The 17,950-nt window shown below is 47.9% G+C and overlaps 6 protein-coding genes across 6 annotated transcripts; 3 read left to right on the top strand and 3 right to left on the bottom strand.

Annotated features, from left to right (window-relative positions):
* Positions 1 to 594: 594 nt before the first annotated feature.
* On the bottom strand, positions 595 to 2,011 carry GUITHDRAFT_61578 (hypothetical protein; the record flags this gene model as incomplete). Its single annotated transcript, XM_005831799.1, has 2 exons — positions 595 to 752; positions 1,738 to 2,011. Coding segments are annotated over 2 exons (432 nt in total), but the record flags the coding sequence as incomplete, so codon positions are not given.
* Positions 2,012 to 2,317: 306 nt separating this feature from the next.
* GUITHDRAFT_109296 (hypothetical protein) lies at positions 2,318 to 5,383 on the top strand (the record flags this gene model as incomplete). The annotated part of the gene is made up of 4 exons (XM_005831798.1): positions 2,318 to 2,770; positions 2,817 to 2,950; positions 2,997 to 3,925; positions 3,972 to 5,383. 4 exons carry the CDS (start codon positions 2,318 to 2,320, stop codon positions 5,381 to 5,383), a joined length of 2,928 nt encoding a protein of 975 aa, XP_005831855.1.
* A 687-nt stretch (positions 5,384 to 6,070) lies between these two features.
* Positions 6,071 to 9,428, top strand: GUITHDRAFT_109295 (hypothetical protein; the record flags this gene model as incomplete). The annotated part of the gene is made up of 18 exons (XM_005831797.1): positions 6,071 to 6,871; positions 6,933 to 7,013; positions 7,066 to 7,107; positions 7,160 to 7,216; positions 7,266 to 7,318; positions 7,360 to 7,452; positions 7,498 to 7,573; positions 8,058 to 8,161; positions 8,211 to 8,306; positions 8,350 to 8,391; positions 8,434 to 8,496; positions 8,542 to 8,603; positions 8,646 to 8,730; positions 8,785 to 8,849; positions 8,894 to 8,961; positions 9,009 to 9,134; positions 9,186 to 9,281; positions 9,327 to 9,428. 18 exons carry the CDS (start codon positions 6,071 to 6,073, stop codon positions 9,426 to 9,428), a joined length of 2,112 nt encoding a protein of 703 aa, XP_005831854.1.
* A 192-nt stretch (positions 9,429 to 9,620) lies between these two features.
* GUITHDRAFT_163469 (hypothetical protein) lies at positions 9,621 to 10,464 on the bottom strand (the record flags this gene model as incomplete). Its single annotated transcript, XM_005831796.1, has 7 exons — positions 10,436 to 10,464; positions 10,305 to 10,379; positions 10,167 to 10,255; positions 9,994 to 10,118; positions 9,848 to 9,943; positions 9,732 to 9,801; positions 9,621 to 9,682 (listed from the first exon to the last, which is right to left on the bottom strand). The coding sequence occupies exons 1-7, from the start codon at positions 10,456 to 10,458 to the stop codon at positions 9,621 to 9,623; spliced, it is 540 nt and encodes a 179-aa protein (XP_005831853.1). The 5' UTR covers positions 10,459 to 10,464.
* A 2,928-nt stretch (positions 10,465 to 13,392) lies between these two features.
* GUITHDRAFT_109293 (hypothetical protein) lies at positions 13,393 to 14,773 on the top strand (the record flags this gene model as incomplete). Its single annotated transcript, XM_005831795.1, has 4 exons — positions 13,393 to 13,636; positions 13,690 to 14,508; positions 14,559 to 14,647; positions 14,696 to 14,773. The coding sequence occupies 4 exons, from the start codon at positions 13,393 to 13,395 to the stop codon at positions 14,771 to 14,773; spliced, it is 1,230 nt and encodes a 409-aa protein (XP_005831852.1).
* Positions 14,774 to 16,641: 1,868 nt separating this feature from the next.
* On the bottom strand, positions 16,642 to 17,925 carry GUITHDRAFT_139480 (hypothetical protein; the record flags this gene model as incomplete). Its single annotated transcript, XM_005831794.1, has 1 exon — positions 16,642 to 17,925. The coding sequence occupies one exon, from the start codon at positions 17,923 to 17,925 to the stop codon at positions 16,642 to 16,644; it is 1,284 nt and encodes a 427-aa protein (XP_005831851.1).
* Positions 17,926 to 17,950: the final 25 nt, after the last annotated feature.

Raw genomic sequence — 17,950 nt, 5'->3', positions numbered from 1 at the left:
CTTTGATTGAACGATCCTCCTCAAGTAGTCGAGAACTGCCGCCCCTCCTTTGCGTGCGATCTCACTCGGCGGAATTGTAGTTGCAGGACCCGGGTAACCCAATTCAAGGGACTTGAGCGCTGACAAGAAACCAAGTTCGACCGGCAGTGTTTGCAAAGGGTTGTCTTTGACGTTGAGCAAGGTCAACTTGGTCAAGAACTTGATTGATTCATGGACGCTTTCGAGCTTGTTCGTCTGCAACACAAGCTTTTCAAGGGAAGTCAATATCTTCATCTCCTCGGGAAACTCTGATATCAAGTTGTCCGTTAAGTCCAGCTCCCTCAACCATGGCATTTCAAACATGTTGAGGGGGAACGCAAGCAAACCTTGAGAGACGTAAGCTAAGGACAAATCTTGGTGTGCATGCGATATCAGATTCAAGAAAAAGAAAATCTCCTCAATGCCCTTCGCAATGATTTCAGCTGGTGGCGACAGCAAGAAGTGACTGTCCAAAGCCAACGTTTCAAGAGCCGGCCTGCCGTAGCGTAGAGGAGCTTGAAAGTGAGAAATGTTGCCAAGTACTGGAGGTATAATCCGCAGTTTGGTGCATCCCATAAGAGTAAGCTCTTTCAGATTCTTGAGCTGTCCGATAGTAGTCGGGAGCGAATGAAAGGCATTTTGATCTAATCGCAAGCTCTCTAAGCAGGAAATGTCTCCAATCTCATCCGGGATTTCTTTTATGCCATTGTGTGCGAGATCAAGAACCTGAACACCTCAGTCAATATCAATCAAGTTCATAAGTTGTAGACACCTTGAGTTTAGTGAAGAATCTTATCTCAGAGGGCAAAGTGCTAATGTTGTTTGACTGCAGAAGTAAAGTTGATAACTTGCTTGATTGTGACAACTCTACAGGAAAGCGCTGGATCTGATTATCTGATGCATCAATAACAGCAAGTTCCTCTCCGCCGCCGAAGTTCTCAAATGTTTCGATCTTGTTTCTGCTCAAAATCAGACGTTCTAGCGATTGAATCACTGGAAAGCTTCTGTTGACTTGTTTCAGCTCGTTTCCACTCAAGTCGAGCACTTTTAGTTGCGTTAAGAATGCCATTGTAGCTGGAATAGATTCTAACTTGTTTTCTCTGACATGCAGCTCTTGCAAGGTTGCGAGGTTTGCAATTGCATCTGGCAAATTCTGCAAGAGATTTTCATCTAACACCACCCTTGAAAACAAATATCCTTTGAGAAGAGGATTTCCAAGAAGTTCTGAAGGAAAAGATCGTAAGCCAAACTTACTTAAATTTACAGTGTTGTTTGCTTTCCCCTCCATGAATTGAGACAAGTAAGCTAAAAGAGCTCCCACTCCCTGTTGCATCACAGTCTGAGGAGGAAAAACATGTTTTGCTTCGGGATGGAACCTTATGTTTGTGATATGTTTACATCTGCTCAGTTCACAAGGAAGGCTAATTCCTGAAGATGGACAGAAGTCCGCTAGATCAAGAATTGTCAACTTTTCAGCACAGTACTGTACTTCTAGTGGAATATGATCTAGATCGCAGTGATTTAGATCCAATTTCCCTGTCTTATTTGCATTTGAGAAACGTTTGAAATACTTGATGATTGCAGTATATCCCTTGTTTGCGACAGACTTATGTGGGAATACCAAGGGATTGTTTTCATATAAGAATTCATGCATCTTGCTCAGAGATATCACATCTATCGGGATTCTTTCCACTCGGTTATACTGAAAGTTGAGATGACTGAGCTGTTTACATTCGCAGATTTCCTCCGGGAGAGATCGAAGTCTGTTATGATCAACAAAGAGCATGCTGAGGTGCTTGAGCTTGCCTATGGATGATGGCAACCCTGTCAAGGCGTTGTTGCTGAGCCTCAACTGTGAGACCAAGGACCATGATGAGATTTCCTCCGGCAAAGTTGTCAGAGAGTTTTCATGGAGCCAGCAAACTTTCAGAAAATTCCCGAGATCGAGCATAGAATGCGAGATCTGTTGAATAGAGAACCCGGAGAGATCGAGTTTGCCTCCCTTCCTCGCTATGTCACAGCGAACTATCACTTCGGGGTCTTCTGCTTCGCTCCTACGAGAAGACACGGAAGGCGTTCGACTGATCGTCGACCTCGTCCTCTGTATCCTCTGAGACGATGAGGGAGGAAGCGACATCTTCCCCCTCCTCTCTCTCTTCACGCCCGGCTACACAACATGCTACCTCCCCCTATCACCCCATTTTCGATAATTTCAGTTTCTACCGTCCTGCCTAGTAGGCTCACCTCACCAAAAACCGCTCCCCCGGCTCGCATGTCGGCGATCGGGGACAGCGCGAACATGCAGGTGGGGAGGAGCGCGATATCGCAAGACTACGAGGCAGGAGCAGAGAGCATCTCGATCATTTCGCCGCTCGAACTGTTCGGTCCTCTGGTGCATTACGTCAAGGTCGATGGGCAGTTCATGATATGCCTTGTGGACGGTGTCTCTCACTTGACCGTGAGGACGGCAGGGAGCTCAGCAATCAACGTCGTCAAGGTGGAGAACAACAAACTCTCTGTGACCCCCATCTCTGTTCGAACACCTGGAAAGGAAGGAGACGCCATCGTCTTCGCCGGCAGCGGGGCTTTCGGACTCGCGGGATCGCCAGGCACAGGGCTGAAGGAGTCACGGATTGATATGAGCGTGTTAGTGAGAGAAGTGGAACTGCTCGACTCCCTTCAGGCTTCCGATACGAGTGCGAACGAGATGGTTCAGAGACGCACGATACTGGCTGCAGAGAGACAACACGAGGTTCGTCCAAGGAGCTGCTGCTGTTCTCATGACATTGTTCCTTCAGGCGGAAAGGTGGGAGGAAGAGGGAGATGCTTTATTCTGGGAGGGAATACAGGAAGAGATAAAAGAAGACCCTATCAAACTATTCTATTGCCCTATTCTAGACAGCAGAGCCCACCATTTGAATCAAAGTGCAAGGTACCTTGATGCAGATCATGCGAGGACCTGACGTTTTTTCTTCAAGGTTGAAGTACAACGAGGCCGCAAGACTTTTCGGGATGTGCATCGAGGTGGATAACACCATCACTCGGTATTACGCCAAGAGATGCGCAGCTTACTGCAAGTTGGTCCGTTTCGAGATCGCCGAGTTAGATGCCACCAAGTTTTCCAGCATTCTTCCAGACACTCCGACCGCGCACATGCTGAAAGCTGTCGTGATGGACGGCAAGAAGCAATTCAGTGCAGCGATCCATCACTTCAAGGAAGCGTTGAAGCTCGCTGACCTCATCGTTTACGACGACCTCAGGGTTTGGTCGACCGGCACTTTGATCCGAGATAGCCTCCAGAAGACTGTCCGATCGCAACAGGATCAGATTGAGCGAGCAAAGACAGCTAATCTACATGGAATCCAATGGAGGGAGAAGGGAGAGTACTCCAAGGCAATCCCATGTCTGCAGGAGGCGATCCATCTCAACGCGGTCTCTCTCGGCAAGGAACACCCCTTCTACGCCACCACTCTGAGCAACGCAGGGTCTTGCTACGAGGCCATGGGCAACTACGACGAATCTCTCAAGATCTACAATACGGCCTTGACTTTGACGGGCAACTCTTGTCAGGGAGTTCTCGAGGTGCTGGTGATGTCCGGCAGACACCTTCCCAGCCTGCGGGAGGGAGAGGAATGTCGGTGTAACCCATACGTGGAGATAGAGGAAATGCGAAGTCAAGGGATAGAGGAAGTGCAAGGTCAAGGGATAGAGGAAGTGCAAGGTCAAGGCCAGCGAATGAAATTCCGCACACACGTCCGAAGGTGTGACCTGCAACCCAAGTGGAATCAAGTGATTCGAATCCCTGAAATCCATGGCGACTGTAAGGTTGTGATTCGCTTGAAGAGCGAACATCACATGCGCAAAATTTATCGGGAGAAACTTGAAATTGAGAGAAAGGCGCTGGAAGGTAAAGCTTGCTTCTTCAATGCAACATTATTGACTGCTGGGTGCAGAAAAGCAAGAAGAGATGAACAATCTCACTTCTTCCTTGGAAAAGAATCAAGAAGAAGTAGATTTCCTCAGAAGTCAGGGTAAGCGAAGACAGTCTCTGCTCTTGCGGAAACAAGAGGCATTGAATGATGAACTGCATTTCTTCAAGCTACGAGAAACAGCATTAGCAAATGTCAAGGACAACATTTCTCATTTGGAAATGCTCGAAAACAGTTTAGAAGATATTGAGATCGGATCATTCATCTTCAATGTTTCATCTTTGTCCAACAATTTGTCAGGGGGTCATGAGTTTGAAAGCTTTGCTTGGCACGAAGTCTTAGATGTGCATGGAAAGCAGGTGCGAGGAGAAGATTATGGGATCACGGCAATCCAAACTCAAACCAAGTGGATGCCTGTATCATCGGAATATTCTTTCAAGCTGTCGAACGTTGGGAATCTGCACAGGATTCTTGCTGAGCGACATTTTTCTGTTTCAGGAGGACAGCTGGACGTAAGGAAGATGGAGTATCACTTCGAAGTAGCCGAAAAGAGCCTGGAAGCCTCGATTGTCGTCATGAAGAGGCAGAGCTGTGAAGTGGACGAATACTACCTGATCCCGGAGATGGTGAAGGAGATGAAGTTTGACCTTGCTCCCTCCGACGAAGCCTGCATTGTGCTCGAGAATCTTGGCCGTTTGTTCTACAGTCGAAGTCTAGAGCAGAAGCTTCCCAAGGGAACTCCCGAGCATGAAATCGCGCATCTGACAGAGACCTGGAAGAAATACCACAAGAAAGCGCTGAGAGTGTTTGACCTGGCGCTCGACATCAGGTCAAAACTCTCCGGAGAGGACGAGAAGTACCTGGAGCTGCTGAAGCTCCTGGTGAACCTGCACACCGAGAAGAACAACTACCAGGACGCGTACACGTTGCAGGAGCGAGCTCTCGAGCTCACCCGGCGGATCCATGGGGAGGAAAGCGCGGCCTGGAACTCCGAGCTCGCCGTCATGTCGGAGCTGCACGCGCAGGCGGGAGAGTCGAGGGTGGTGGAGCATGGCAGCACATGGCACATCGACTCGAACCGAAGCTGGCACTGGGACGTGGCCGTAGGAATCTCCAAGAGGATTCAGAAACAGTCGACCGGGATGCAGCGGAGGTATCAGCAAGCAGATGTCAAGTTTCAGCAGGAGGAGGACTCCATGTTGGAAGAGAGGACTCGCATCCTGAACCCGCCGCCCATCACAGACTTCTCCATCCAGAGCAAGCATGCTTCGCTCTTTTCCAAGTTGTCATCGTCGCGCGATCAAGACCCAAGTGCGTCGATGCCGTTGAGCAAGACAAGGGTCCGGGCAGCGAAGTTTGAGTTTCCCGACAGACTGCAAGTGCGCATGGATGCTCAGCATTGGCCAAACCGTCTGATACATACGAAGAGATCGTAAGTATGTTGCCATCTGCTCTGCTCTGGGGAAAAGTTTTCGTGCTCTGATTGTCTTCGACAAATGTTTCTGTAGATATTGTATGTTTGTAAGTATTGATTTGCATGTGGTAGTTTTTCCCAGGAATGATGTTTAGAGATGTCCTTCTCTTTTCCACAAAAGTTGTTATAGATGTCATTCCTTCAAAAATGTTACAACAACGATGCGACTTGTTGAGATCTACCAAAAGTGTCATCTGAAATACCCTGTCCTGGCATGATCTGCCTGGTATTTCGTCGCACCTGTCCTGCTAGATGATCAGATACAATCTCAATCATCCATGTTCTGCGCTCCTTGCTAACATGTCCTCTTCACTCTGCGCAGCATTGCTCCTCCCGCCCTTCAACCCCCGTGCTGGAGTAGCTTTTGCGCGCCAACCCGCATCCTCCACCGGTTGCAATGCTGAGGGGCAGAGGGAGGGAGGCAGCGACGGGGATGGAGGGGAGGGGAGGAGCCAGGGCGAAGTGAGACAGACGTGGAGAGGGAGAGCGGGTGAGGATGAGACTGGACTGAAGGGACGGGAAGGGCGGGGGGCACGGTAACGAGGAGAGTTTAGGAGAGGGAGGTGTATGATGAAGGGAACAGAGGAAAGGAAGCGATAGAGGGGGGGGAGGGGGAGGAAGAGAGAAAGGAGAGAAGTACGTCCGCAGCATGTTTGGCCGCATGTCAAGTTTAAGAGTTTCCCTACTCTTGCTGCTGTCAGAATGTCTTGCTTCTACTCGCAAGCAGCAGAAGGGATGCGTCGGAGCGAGTGTGAAAGCAAACTCACACGAGCTGTTGAGCGTTGGTCTGTTCCATCAGACGGCGGGGAGGTTGCAAGTATCTCAAGCATGTTACGAAGCTGCGATACGTCGCAAGAGCGACTTTGCGACAGCATATTTCAACTTAGGGACAGTGTTCTCAGCGAGGGGAGAAGACCACAAGGCCATCGAGGCCTTTCGTGAGGTGATTCACATACAACCAAAGTATGCGACAGCACATTACAACATCGGGAACATCTTCTATAAGCTCAACATGATTGATGAAGCCATTTCGAGCTTCAAGGAAGCAATCTCTGTCGATCCCACGTATGTTCATGCGCATGCCAACGTTGCGACGCTGCTGCACCTGAAGGGAGACTTGCAAGGGGCGAAGAAGCACCACCAGGCTTCCATCCGCAGCGACCCAGGGTTCAGCGACGGCTGGATGAACTTGGGCAACGTCTTGCGCTCGTTGGGCGAGCTTGAAGCCTCCGTCCAAGCGTACGAGACAGCAGCCTCGCTCAAACCCGATCACGGGATGGTATACTACAACCTTGGTATCGCTCTGTGGGAGAAAGGAGAGTTCGAGAGAGCGATCAGTGCTTACACTCTCTCCCTGACGTTCTCGGGGAAGCTTGCGAGTGCTTATTACAATCTAGGGATGTGCTATCAGCAGCTCGGGAGACTTCAAGAGTCGCGATGGAGCTTTCAGGTGACTCGACTTGTCTTGGGGAGACGCTTGTCTAATGTCTTGCTTGTCGCATCGTACGTAGAATGCGACGCAGATCAGTCCTCACTCATACGAGGCGTATAACAACCTTGGGGCTGTGCTAGAGCAGCTGGGAAGCATACCAGTGATTTTACTTGCAGAAATGATTACTCCATGACCATTCTCCCTGAGATTAGGAAGCAATCATGGCATATTCCTCTGCCTTTCGCCTAGCACAGGTTTTCATGACGTGTTATTCTTGCTCCCGATTCTCAATTTCATCGTCGACAGAAGAATTGGAGCTCGGTACACATATCGATCATCGCCAACTACTATACCTCATTGCAGGTTGTCGGCAAATCACCTGATGCTCATAGCTCATACTTTTTGATCCCAGACTGCCTGCAATTGGCAAGAGATGGAAGCGATACGAACTGAAGTCTTGGAGAGGTCTGCAAATTTTGCCTGGAGCTCAAGTGATTGGAATGCAGAGTGAACACGGGGATAGATGCGAATGAAGACCTCCAGCCCTTCAACTGCATCCTCTACCGCCTCGACGAGCATCTCGCCAGGAGAATTGCCAGGTCTTGAGACTCCTGCTGTCTCTCGACCCTCAAGTTCTTCATCAGGAATCAAGCTGCCATGTATGATATTAGCAACAACGTGCACTTGTATCTAAACTCCATCCTTCAAATCGATCTCAAGGTTTTGCAAGGTAACTTGCCGTGAAATCAGACGAATGATTGAGATTGTTTGCTAGTCGGTATACTGCTTGACAATTTCAGGAATGGTACCAATCTTCAGTATTTACCATCAGTTTGCGATGTATTGTCATCACAAAGATTTGCCATCAATGTTTATATGCTGAAGGTACACAAATTTTTTGATGTACCCAAACCCTCTTCACTGACATCTAACAACTCAAAGAAGCTGCCCAGCGACGCAACGTCGACAAACAGCTTCAGATTCAAGAATATACGAGTTGTGAACGAGTTTTATGAAGGGTCAGAGAACCGAAGATCAGCCGTTCAAATAGGAAAGATGATTTCATCGGAGAAAGTTCACATTCTACTGGACGTGGCGGAACGAAGCACTCCCTTTCATTTATCTGTGATGTCACTCAGAGCAGCTCCAGTGCAAGTGACTTCCCTTGCGTTGTAGGGCAACAAATGATCTTTACTTTTGTCAGGTTCACTTCGGCAGCATGTTAACACAAGAAGCAAGTTACATCGATTACATGTTGTCGGACCGTGTGATCACTCCTCCGGAGGCAGTTTCCACAACTTCCGAGAAGTGATTCTCTGTATGTTCACTTCGATTGTGAACTCAAGACCTCAAGCAGATTCCTTTACCTTCCACTTTCTGTCCTTCTGAATGATTTCAAACTTTCTCGTCAAGGAGTCCTTGACTTACCCAGCCAGCATGTGCCGCAGATGAGGTCCGGGCGACAGTCTCTCCTTTACATTGCTCAACCTGTGCAGGTCTCGTTTTGGGTTGCCTGAGGTTGCTCCACTCGTCTGCAGGTTTGATGCCTCTCAGATTTGCTCTCTGTGAGCATTTCTCAGCTTTTGCGAGGCAAATAAGATCAGCCAGGAGCTGGTGGACAGCTGGGTGAGGATACTGAAGAGGTCGCATGAGACGGTAGAGACCTCATGGTTGAAATTTGGTGCCAGGGTTGAGGACTCCGTGCTCTGGATCCCGAGATACAACCCACTTGCTGAGGAGAACCTCAGGGGTACTCGCTCCTGTCACATTCAGTGAGATGAGAATGTTTCAGTTGAATTCAAGCGAAGAGGACTGAACGTCTCTCGGGTCTTGTTCTCCCCGCCTGAGGTCAGATGCCTGGGCGGGAAGTGCACCAGGTAAGTCAGACTCAAGTCGTCCTCCTTGCCTCCTAGCTGTGACATCCGCGCTAGACATGCTGGGAACGGCTCTCTTGTCTTGTCAGACATGGAGTATCTTGCCGCTGCCTTGTGTGCAGGTTGAAACCTGTGAAACATCTATCGCAGCTCTGACACTTTCAAGATGTGGTGTTAGATACGGGACCGGACATCTCGTCCTCTGCAACCTTTGGCTCCATGTTATGGGCAGCTGTAAGCGCGATGATGCTCGAGTTTCGATGCTCATGCTGCTGCTGCAGATCCCTTCGCTTACCATGCCAGGCTTCAACATGTCGAGCAGGAGCGGAGCAAGTCAGGTTCTCTCCCTCGGCCCAGCAGCAGCTTCTCTGGTCGCCCGCACCACGTCCGAGCTCGAAGACATGACAGTGAGCTTCCTCTCACTCTTGCAGCTCCGCAATTGTGACTGGTGCCTCTAGGTCCTCCTAGCGCAGAAGTCAGAGATTGCGGAGAAATTCCGAGGTTATCTTCGCCATCAGCGATCAAGATCTGAGCTCTTCGACGTGGACGCTTGGGTTCCTCGACAAGCGCTATTGTGTTGCAACTAACATGTTTGCCAGGCTAACGCATTCCAGTCGAGCTTGAATCTGCTTTGGGAACAGTTCGTTGCCTCTCAAGGCGAACTTAAGCACGTGTTGGCTGTCAAAATCGACACGGCCTGATCTTGCGGCTTGCGGGAAGTCTACGAAGGATGTCTATGAAAGATGAAGATTGTCGCATATCAGCTCTTGTATCATTGGATTTTCCCGAAGCATTCTTTCCCTTTATTTCACAGGTCGGCATTGATTGCCTCAGAGCACACACCATGTTGATAGCACATTACGGACAACATACTTGTATTCGAAAAATCATCTTCAGACGTATTGCTGAGACTGCTGGTTCTGGGCATCTGTGTCGTCCTCACCCATGGCAGCGTCTGTTGAGCGTCAGAACAATCAAAACTCTGCAACGACTTTTGAGTTCACCGTAGTTGAAGAGGAAGTAGAGACCAAAGCCAAGCTTGGACACCAGGTCAGTCAGGGTGATGAGTCCAACCTGCTCGCATTTCAACCCGACAGAATACAAGACGGCGGAATGACACCTCCTGAGTCAACCCAAGAGCCGCTGTTCCTTCGGAGCCGAGGAGCCAGACGATGGAATAAATGCAGGAGCTGGCAATGGTGATGTAGGTAAGGATCTGTGGAGATAAGATGTGAAACCAAGTGGTTACAAGAGAGACAAAATCACCTTGTACACATCATTTGCACCCTCCAACTTCTGAACGAGTTGCACAACAACGAGGACGAGGAAGATGAAGCTGGCGAACCACCACATGTACTTCAAAGGAGCCACGTTGAGGGAACCGATGAAGGCTGAGATCTCAGAGGTGAGCCATCAGGAACAAGACTCTGGAACTGTACCGGCGAGGACCATGAGGATGTCGTTGCCAACAAGAGAGACGAGGATGGAGTTGTCAGCCTTGTTGATGAGGCAGAGGGTCGTGAGGATCAACTGGAAACCAACTTCAATCCCAGAACGCAGTCGTCAGCTACCAAGTCACCGGCTGAGTCAGCAGAGCATCCACGTATCTTGAAAGGAAGATGACACGAGGGGAGAGGTCAGTTGTCTTCAACCTGTCGAGACCGAAGCATGTCAAAACCAAGCACAAGAAACCTGGGTCAAGACTCACTCTACTCCGATGCCAGTCCACATGGCATAGTAGGCCATGGAGGCGATGGCAGCAGCCAGGAAGATGAGCTAGTTTCCTTGTCAGGCAACGGGAAGGATCGATAACAATGTGAAAGGTTACCGTGTGAGCCAAGGAGGACTTGGCGCGGGTGAGGGAGAGGTAGAGGAAGACACATGCCCCCAAGAACATGCCGAGGGATCCAATCAACAAGAAGTGCTTGACCTTCATCCTCATCGTCAAGAAGTCACAACACTGCAATGAGAAGAACTACCGAGTTAGGATAGTCGTTGGGGAACGACACACTGCCAGAGGACGCAGCAGGAGCAGCCTCTGCGGCCTGCAACGCATTTTGAGTCGAGTCGGCATTCAGTCTGAAGGATCACCTGGAGCGCGGTAGTCCTCGCGTTCATGGCGTTTTTAGCAACTCCCTCTTGAAGGATTTCAAACAACGGCCGGATCTTCAGAGACCTACAAATGGAGAAATTATCATCGACAACCTTCTTGTCGCTCGATTTTACTCTAGACCTCATCTCTCTATCGCACGACAACTCAAAATTAGCTGACGTGACCTCCTACTATCTAGCCCATTTCAATCTTGCTCTCACCTCCCTGCTCTCCCCCCCCCGTTCAATTAAACTCACAGGGCTAGATAATCCTTTCACATGCAACACTTTGGTGCTCCTTTCCCCATCTGCACGACACATATCCTATCCCGTCTCCAGCATATCTCTCTTCATGTTCGGTGAAACTTCGTCTCTCTTCCTCTTCCTGCGGCCCTTCCCCCCTCCTCATGCTCCTGTACTCACATGGTGCAGTCCTCGTCCTAAGGGCTATTTCCGGCAGTGATATTTTTACTTATTTGAAGAAATTAAGTAAACTACAGTAGGAGACTGTCAAACTTTATCCGTTATTCTCGTTACACGCCGGTGCGCGCCGGGGCCCGGGCGGCGCCGGGGCGGCGGGCCGCCAGCGCCGGAGTTTCTGAAAGCCTAAGTTAAGTTAAAGATCACTACGAGGACCGTGAATCAGGACTCCAGAGCATTGAAGCAAGACAGTTTTTGCTCAAGACCGAGTTTAATGCACACAAAACCAGAATTGAGGAGCACATCAAGAGATCATCGCTAGTAGACTGTCACATAATGCTAGGATGTGAAACCCAAGCATCCAGACATGAGAGGACCTTAACAAGACGGCTAGGAAAGCCCCCTCTTCGTCCCACACGCTACATGCCGCCGCAAGTTTACAGGAGCCTGAGTTCAAGTTTGTTAACCGAGTCGGCGCTATCTGATCGGACTGGCACGGCTGCCGCATACGTTCCATCCTCCTCCCGAGTTTCTGAGATAGTACGTTACATCGGACGTCAGAAAGTCATAACCATTCAAAGATTGTCCATTCTGTAGAAGATTTTCATGGCAGGGCTATTAGATGTGCACGGTGCAGAGATAAGCCGGGAGATAAGATAAGAGAGTCTGAGGAGAGAACTTCAGATAACAGAGAGCGAGAGAGAGAGAGAGCGTGCCCGCCGGCATTTGAAGACCAAAAGATAAATTTTTGAACCGTAAAGAACTTGTCACCCGACCATCAAGGCATTTGAAGATGTTGTGCACTGCCGTTGTACCGCCTAGCTCTATGACATGAAACTTCCGCCAGATCTCCTGGTAGTTCCATTTGATCCTACTCAAAGATCAAGAAAATATGAATCGAATAAGCTCCAAGTGTGTTCCCACAGTTCGAGTCAGATATTCGACCGACCAATCTGGCTGGGGGAGGCTTGTCTTTCCTATTCGAAGATCAATCAAACAAATTGAGGCTGAGATGAGAGGCCTAAACAACTTGCGGCTAGAGAGAGAGCCTGATTGAAGAGAGGAGTCATCCGAATGTGTCTGACTGGCACGGCTGGCATACGTTCCATCAGTCCGCGGCCCGGCCCGCCGGACCGTACTACGGTACTACTGGCACGGGCCCGAGTCACAGACAAACTTCCCGGTACTTGAGCCTTCAACTTTCGGAAACACGTGACGGCCCATCATGTGATCCTGGACCGGGTGCCGCAGTGCCGCAGTGCGGAAGTTACAAGTCGATTATCACCTGAGACGTCTTGCACCATCCAGCGCTGCCGCCCGGCTTGCAGTTACCCGTTTGCTCCACCGCTGGGCTTGAACTGCAAGTGGAGCAAACCGTAACAGGCCCAGGTACTAAAACCGTTGAACCGCAACTTGACTATTGTAAACTTGTGTAACCCTAAACCCCAATAAACCCTACACTATTGTAGCCGCAAAACTTGTTAGAAAGATATCGGAGATTCCAAGTAAAACTGAAATCGTTAAAAGGAGTAACCGATAAATTTTTCGATGGAACTGCCTAAATTTTGTAAAGACATTTCAACTCTTGACGGCAGTGTGTGAAACCTCTTAAAACAACATGTTTGTAAAGAGGATCGATGAAACTCCGTCAGCTACCCCTACTGTCCCCTTTGAGATGAAGAGAACCGACAAGGTGGGGTGGTAGTTCTCTTTGTGCAATAAGGTGAGGAGCGGAGTACGTAGATCACCGGTACTTTCCTAATTTCATTTGAGGGGTAGGGTACCTTTATTTTGAACCACCTTTTCCGAAGTCTACCCACGAGACCCCTCTGACCTCTTGAGAAATGGGGGTAGGGGTCGTCCAAGTCATCACTGGTGCCAGTCAATGCCCTCTGTGAAAAAATGAAAAATCAGCGGAAGGCAATGCGAGTCGAGATAGAGGGAGAAGACATAGTGGGACGGGAGAGGAAGAGCTTAGCTCAGATGGACAGCAAGCAAGGACAAGGCAGGAAGGGGCGATCAAGGGAAGGCGGCGAGGGAGGATACAGGGGGCAATCCAGGGCGTGGGGGGATAAGAAGATTTCATTAAAGATTGCTCTTCTCCTCGTTTATTGACTGAAATTGCTGATTGCTGATTTGTTTGACAGATACACGATGTCAGAGGTGGATGTCTTCAGCCTTATCGATAGCGATGGGAGCGGAACGATTAGTCGAGAAGAACTCGAAAGGGCAATCACGCAGAAGAACATTGACAAGAGCGTCGTTCAGAAACTCTTTGATGTCTTCGACCAGAACGAAGATGGTCAGATCTCAAGAGAGGAAGCCTATGCCAAAGTTTTTGCAAAGGATCCATACGACGAGCACCTTATACAGAAATTTCATGAACTCGATGACAACGGTGAAACTTTTTCAATGACTGTGTTATCCATTTCTTATACCCCCATCATTCAGGTGATGGCGTTCTTTCATACCAGGAGTTTTGTGATGGAATGGCGGGGAAGCTCACTGTAGAGCAAATCGACGATCTGTTCGAAAAGTTAGAAAAAGATGGCGACGGAGTTATTTCCTTGGATGAATTTGTTCTTGCAAGAGTCTACCTTGCCCAGCTTGACTGCCAATTAGTTGATGAATCCCTTGAACGAAGCAAGGCTTCTTTGGCCGATCTCGTAAAGAATATCAACAAAGGGGAGAATATGAAATCTTGCTTGCAAATATTTGAAACGGTCTCGAAGCAGCAGCAGCAGGCAAAGTGGCTCAACAAGAAACGACAGTACATGAAGATGCTGAAATCGGAGTTTGACATCGAGATCAGAAACAGTTTTGACAAGGTAGATTCTAGCCAATCTGGCTCCCTCATTAGAAGCCACGTGGTGGATGCCATCGAGATTCTTGGAAAGAAGATAGACGATAAGCTTCTCGACACCTTGTATGTCCAGCTGGACTGCGACAAAAATTCTAGCCTGGACTTTACTTCGTTTTCCAGACTTGTGTATGAGGTGATGTTGAAAGGTTGCAGGCTCAAGAGCCGCATATCTCAGCTTGCCATGCCAAAACCACCGAGCATGGCAGAGATCACAGTGCAAGAATATCTGGACTCTCTGATCCAAGACGAACGCAGCAAGAACATCTTGACCAAGAAGGCCAATTCAACACGAAATGCACGAAAATTTGTGACAGGGTTGAAAAAGAATGGAAAATCATTCAAATCTGCTGCTGAGGAAACCAAGGATAATTTTCTTGTGTTCGAATTTGAGCGACTTGATAGAAATGGTAAGAACAGTGCAAACCCTATTGCGTGTAAGGCCATAATTTTCTTATAGGAGATGGAGAGCTAACTTCAGACGAATTGTTCGAGGGATTGAAACACAGAATAGGACAAGATGAACTTGCTGATCTCTTCGATCGGATGGTAAGGAGTCGCTCTCGATTGGTAAGGATTCTGACAAACCCTTGATAGGATAAGAACGGAGATGGAAAAATCACTCTTGACGAATTCATTGAGGCCGGGCAAATGATCAGCTTTCGGGGTGTGTAACAGCTTGTGGGTATACTTCCTGAGAAGTGATAGCATATTATCTCCTAATCTTCATGATTTGGATTGTAAAAATTTTGCCGTATTGTGAGTTTTAATCGCTACTATCACCTCACCTCATGTCTCCTACTCAGTAAGAGTTCCGAGGATTGGCATAAGCCTGCTACTGCAAGAATCGGTCTTATTGTCTCAATAAAGCTGCAGCTGAAACTACCTGAGTGTTGTGATCTTGGTTTCTCGCAGCTTGATTGTGCTGATCTCCCTTTGCAAGGATTCCATTCTTTTTAGGGTATCTTCATATTTCTGTTGCCAATACCTGCATTAACACTGGTATGATCTAGAGTACCGATCGTAGCAAGCAGAAAACGAATTACCTGACAGATTCGTCTATCTCCTGTTGTCGCTGTGAAGAACTGGTCTCCAAACATTCGATCTGAACTAGTGTTATGATACCCACATCACAGATGGCCATATTGGGCTCGTTCACACCTCCAATTGCTTTCTCTCTAATGCTTTTCTCAGTCTCATAGCTGTCTATAAAATGTCAAAAATCTCTCGTTTCACATTGATATTGTATTTGCTTTACCTGTTGCCAATCCAACAACTCAGATTCCAAATTGTTTGCTTGTTTTTCAATTTCACAACGTTCATCATATTCTTTTTTCTGGGATTCCACGGATGTCAGAGAAAAATGCAGATTTTTCTTGTGTACCGCAGTATCTTTTAGCTCATCAATTCTTTCCATCAAATTATCCTGCTCCAGATGTCTTTAGTGATGGAAAGGCATAAACAAAACTGCAAGAATGTTACTTGCAATGATGCTTTTGCTTCTGTAAGTTCTTTCAATCTTTCGATTTCATTCTGATTGAATTTGAGTGCTTCGACATTTTCTATGTTCCATGCACACCTTCAGATGTAGATTCTCTCTGGTCAATGATTCTTCAGATTGTGCGAATTCAGCTTCCATTCGTCTTGTGGCTGCTTCCAAAGTTTCGAACCTTCAGCATTTGTAAGTGGGTCAGGTCAAGGTTAAGAGATGTATGACTAGGACCGTGAGCGAAGATCTTCTTCCTTGCTCTCCTGTCTGATTAACAAGATCCTAGCTTCATCGCAGGATTGAAGCGATTTTTCTCTTTCCCATCTCATCTTCTCGCACAGATTTCTTTCCTCCTCCAGGAGTTTCAGCAGCATCTGCAGGAGATTGAAAGTTAGGAGAATTCTAGATAGCATCAATAGAAACCCTGTTCTCCTCCATCAGTTTTTCGTTCTCCTGTTTGTATTCATCATTGGAAATCTCCAACTCCTGAATCCTGTCCTTGAGCATCTCCACTTTGAAAAGATGTTCCTGTCATATCAAGTCAGTCACAAACTTCACGACATCAGAGGAGGGGGGATATTGCATGGAAGGGAAGAAAAGAAGACAGAAGTCACGTAGAAGCACGGGTTCACTTCTACCCAGTCTTTGTCTTCCTTCTTCTTGCTGGTGTTCTTCTTTGTCGGCATGATACCCGTATGTATGTCCGTTGAGACCGCTTGTCAAACACTTACCACCCACCCCCACCTTCGATACTCCAATATATATTTTAACAAGTTGGCCTCTTGCTTTTGAGAGAAAAGAAAGTCGACGACTCTAGTTTGTCAGATTGGATGCTGATGGGATTCAAGATGATCTCTCGAAGAATCATTCATTTCAAGACACTGTGGTGTCTGAAGTGTTTGACTCTTGATTGACGCCAGTATGATGGTGCGAATGTATACGGTCGATCTTTGATTGATCTTTCATTCAATTTTCTCAAAAAGTTTATCATACAGCGAGAAGGATCTCGCAGGAAAGATGATTGTGGCATGAGTTCTACTAATCCTCACGTCTCTCATTTATATCCAAACCACAGTGGGAACAACAAATTCCTGTCAGTGCTGAAGATGTTTGGTCCCGCGAATGGAAATTGCTGCTCTCTCAGCCTACCGACGTTCAAAGAGAACGTGCTTGCAGGGTTTCCAAAGAATATGATGGACTCCATGCAGACAATCATATCGATCAAAGCACATTCCACTTCTTCACACTCTCGCTGCGGTTTCACCAGCCTATCGGCATCCGCAACGTTGTCTTGCATCCCCCCCCAGCTTTCGGAACTTATGAACAAGCTGATTCGATGAATTCTGGAATATTCCTCCGATTCATGGAGTACCCATGACACATTGGGATTACACATCGGAGAGATTGAGTCAAGATGACTTGAGATATTTGAGATTCCAGGATAAGCGTGTCCAATCACATCTTTCACTCTCTCAATGCAGTCTTCCTCGAAGTTTCGAAAATGAACTGCCGCGTATGGAATTCCTTTGAATTTCTCTAAGATGAAGCGCTTCGCCTTTGTGACCAGGCGGGAATGAAATCGCAGGTGAAAGAATGATGATTTCATATGATGCTCTGTGACATCTCTAGTCTCAAAAAGATGCCTCCCGTCAATCTGACAAGTTTCTCGATGGCTCTGTTTCTCAAGTCCTTTCACGTCCACCACTGGTGAGGACCCACACGTACTGAAGAAATCATCTTCCGACACGAGCTTCACGTCATAACCCTGAATGTAAATCAGACCCTCGAGGACCAGCAGGCTTGTTAACGGCAGGTTCACAGAGCACACAAAAGCTACGTTGGGAACGACCATCTGCCGTTGGAAGCGTGAAGCAAGATAACCCAAGTGGAGGAATCCGATTATCCCATTGTTCAACCGCCCGTACTGTCCGAACATCCAACACAAATTCTTGTTGGCCGATCGTGACTTTCTGGCGTACTTGTAGATGATGAAAGTTGAGCTCAGAGCACTTCCGTCTATCACGCCATCCACCTGCCACACGTGAGGATCGATGGATCGGTAGATCCAAGATGTCTCATAAAGTCCATCTTGGATGGCTCCTGTGGTATTGGTGATGCAGATGATTATCATCTTCTGTACCATCGAAATTTCGTCCATCCACTTTTCTCGATCCTCAATTGATACAAAAACATCCTTGGTGCTGGAACTCACAAGCACAAGACTGTCGATCAGGGTTCTTGTATGGCTCTGGGCATACTTGAATTTGAAAGAGGATTTCCCAGCAGAGGATACCGATTCTAGCCTCTCGCTCCTTTCATCCGTGCTCTTGAACCACATGCAAGCACAAGAATTGCAAGTTAAT

Source organism: Guillardia theta (assembly GCF_000315625.1).
Source record: "Guillardia theta CCMP2712 unplaced genomic scaffold GUITHscaffold_38, whole genome shotgun sequence".
NCBI lineage: Eukaryota > Cryptophyceae > Pyrenomonadales > Geminigeraceae > Guillardia > Guillardia theta.
Note: the sequence above shows the minus strand (reverse complement) of the source record. Positions and strands in the feature narration are given on the sequence as shown.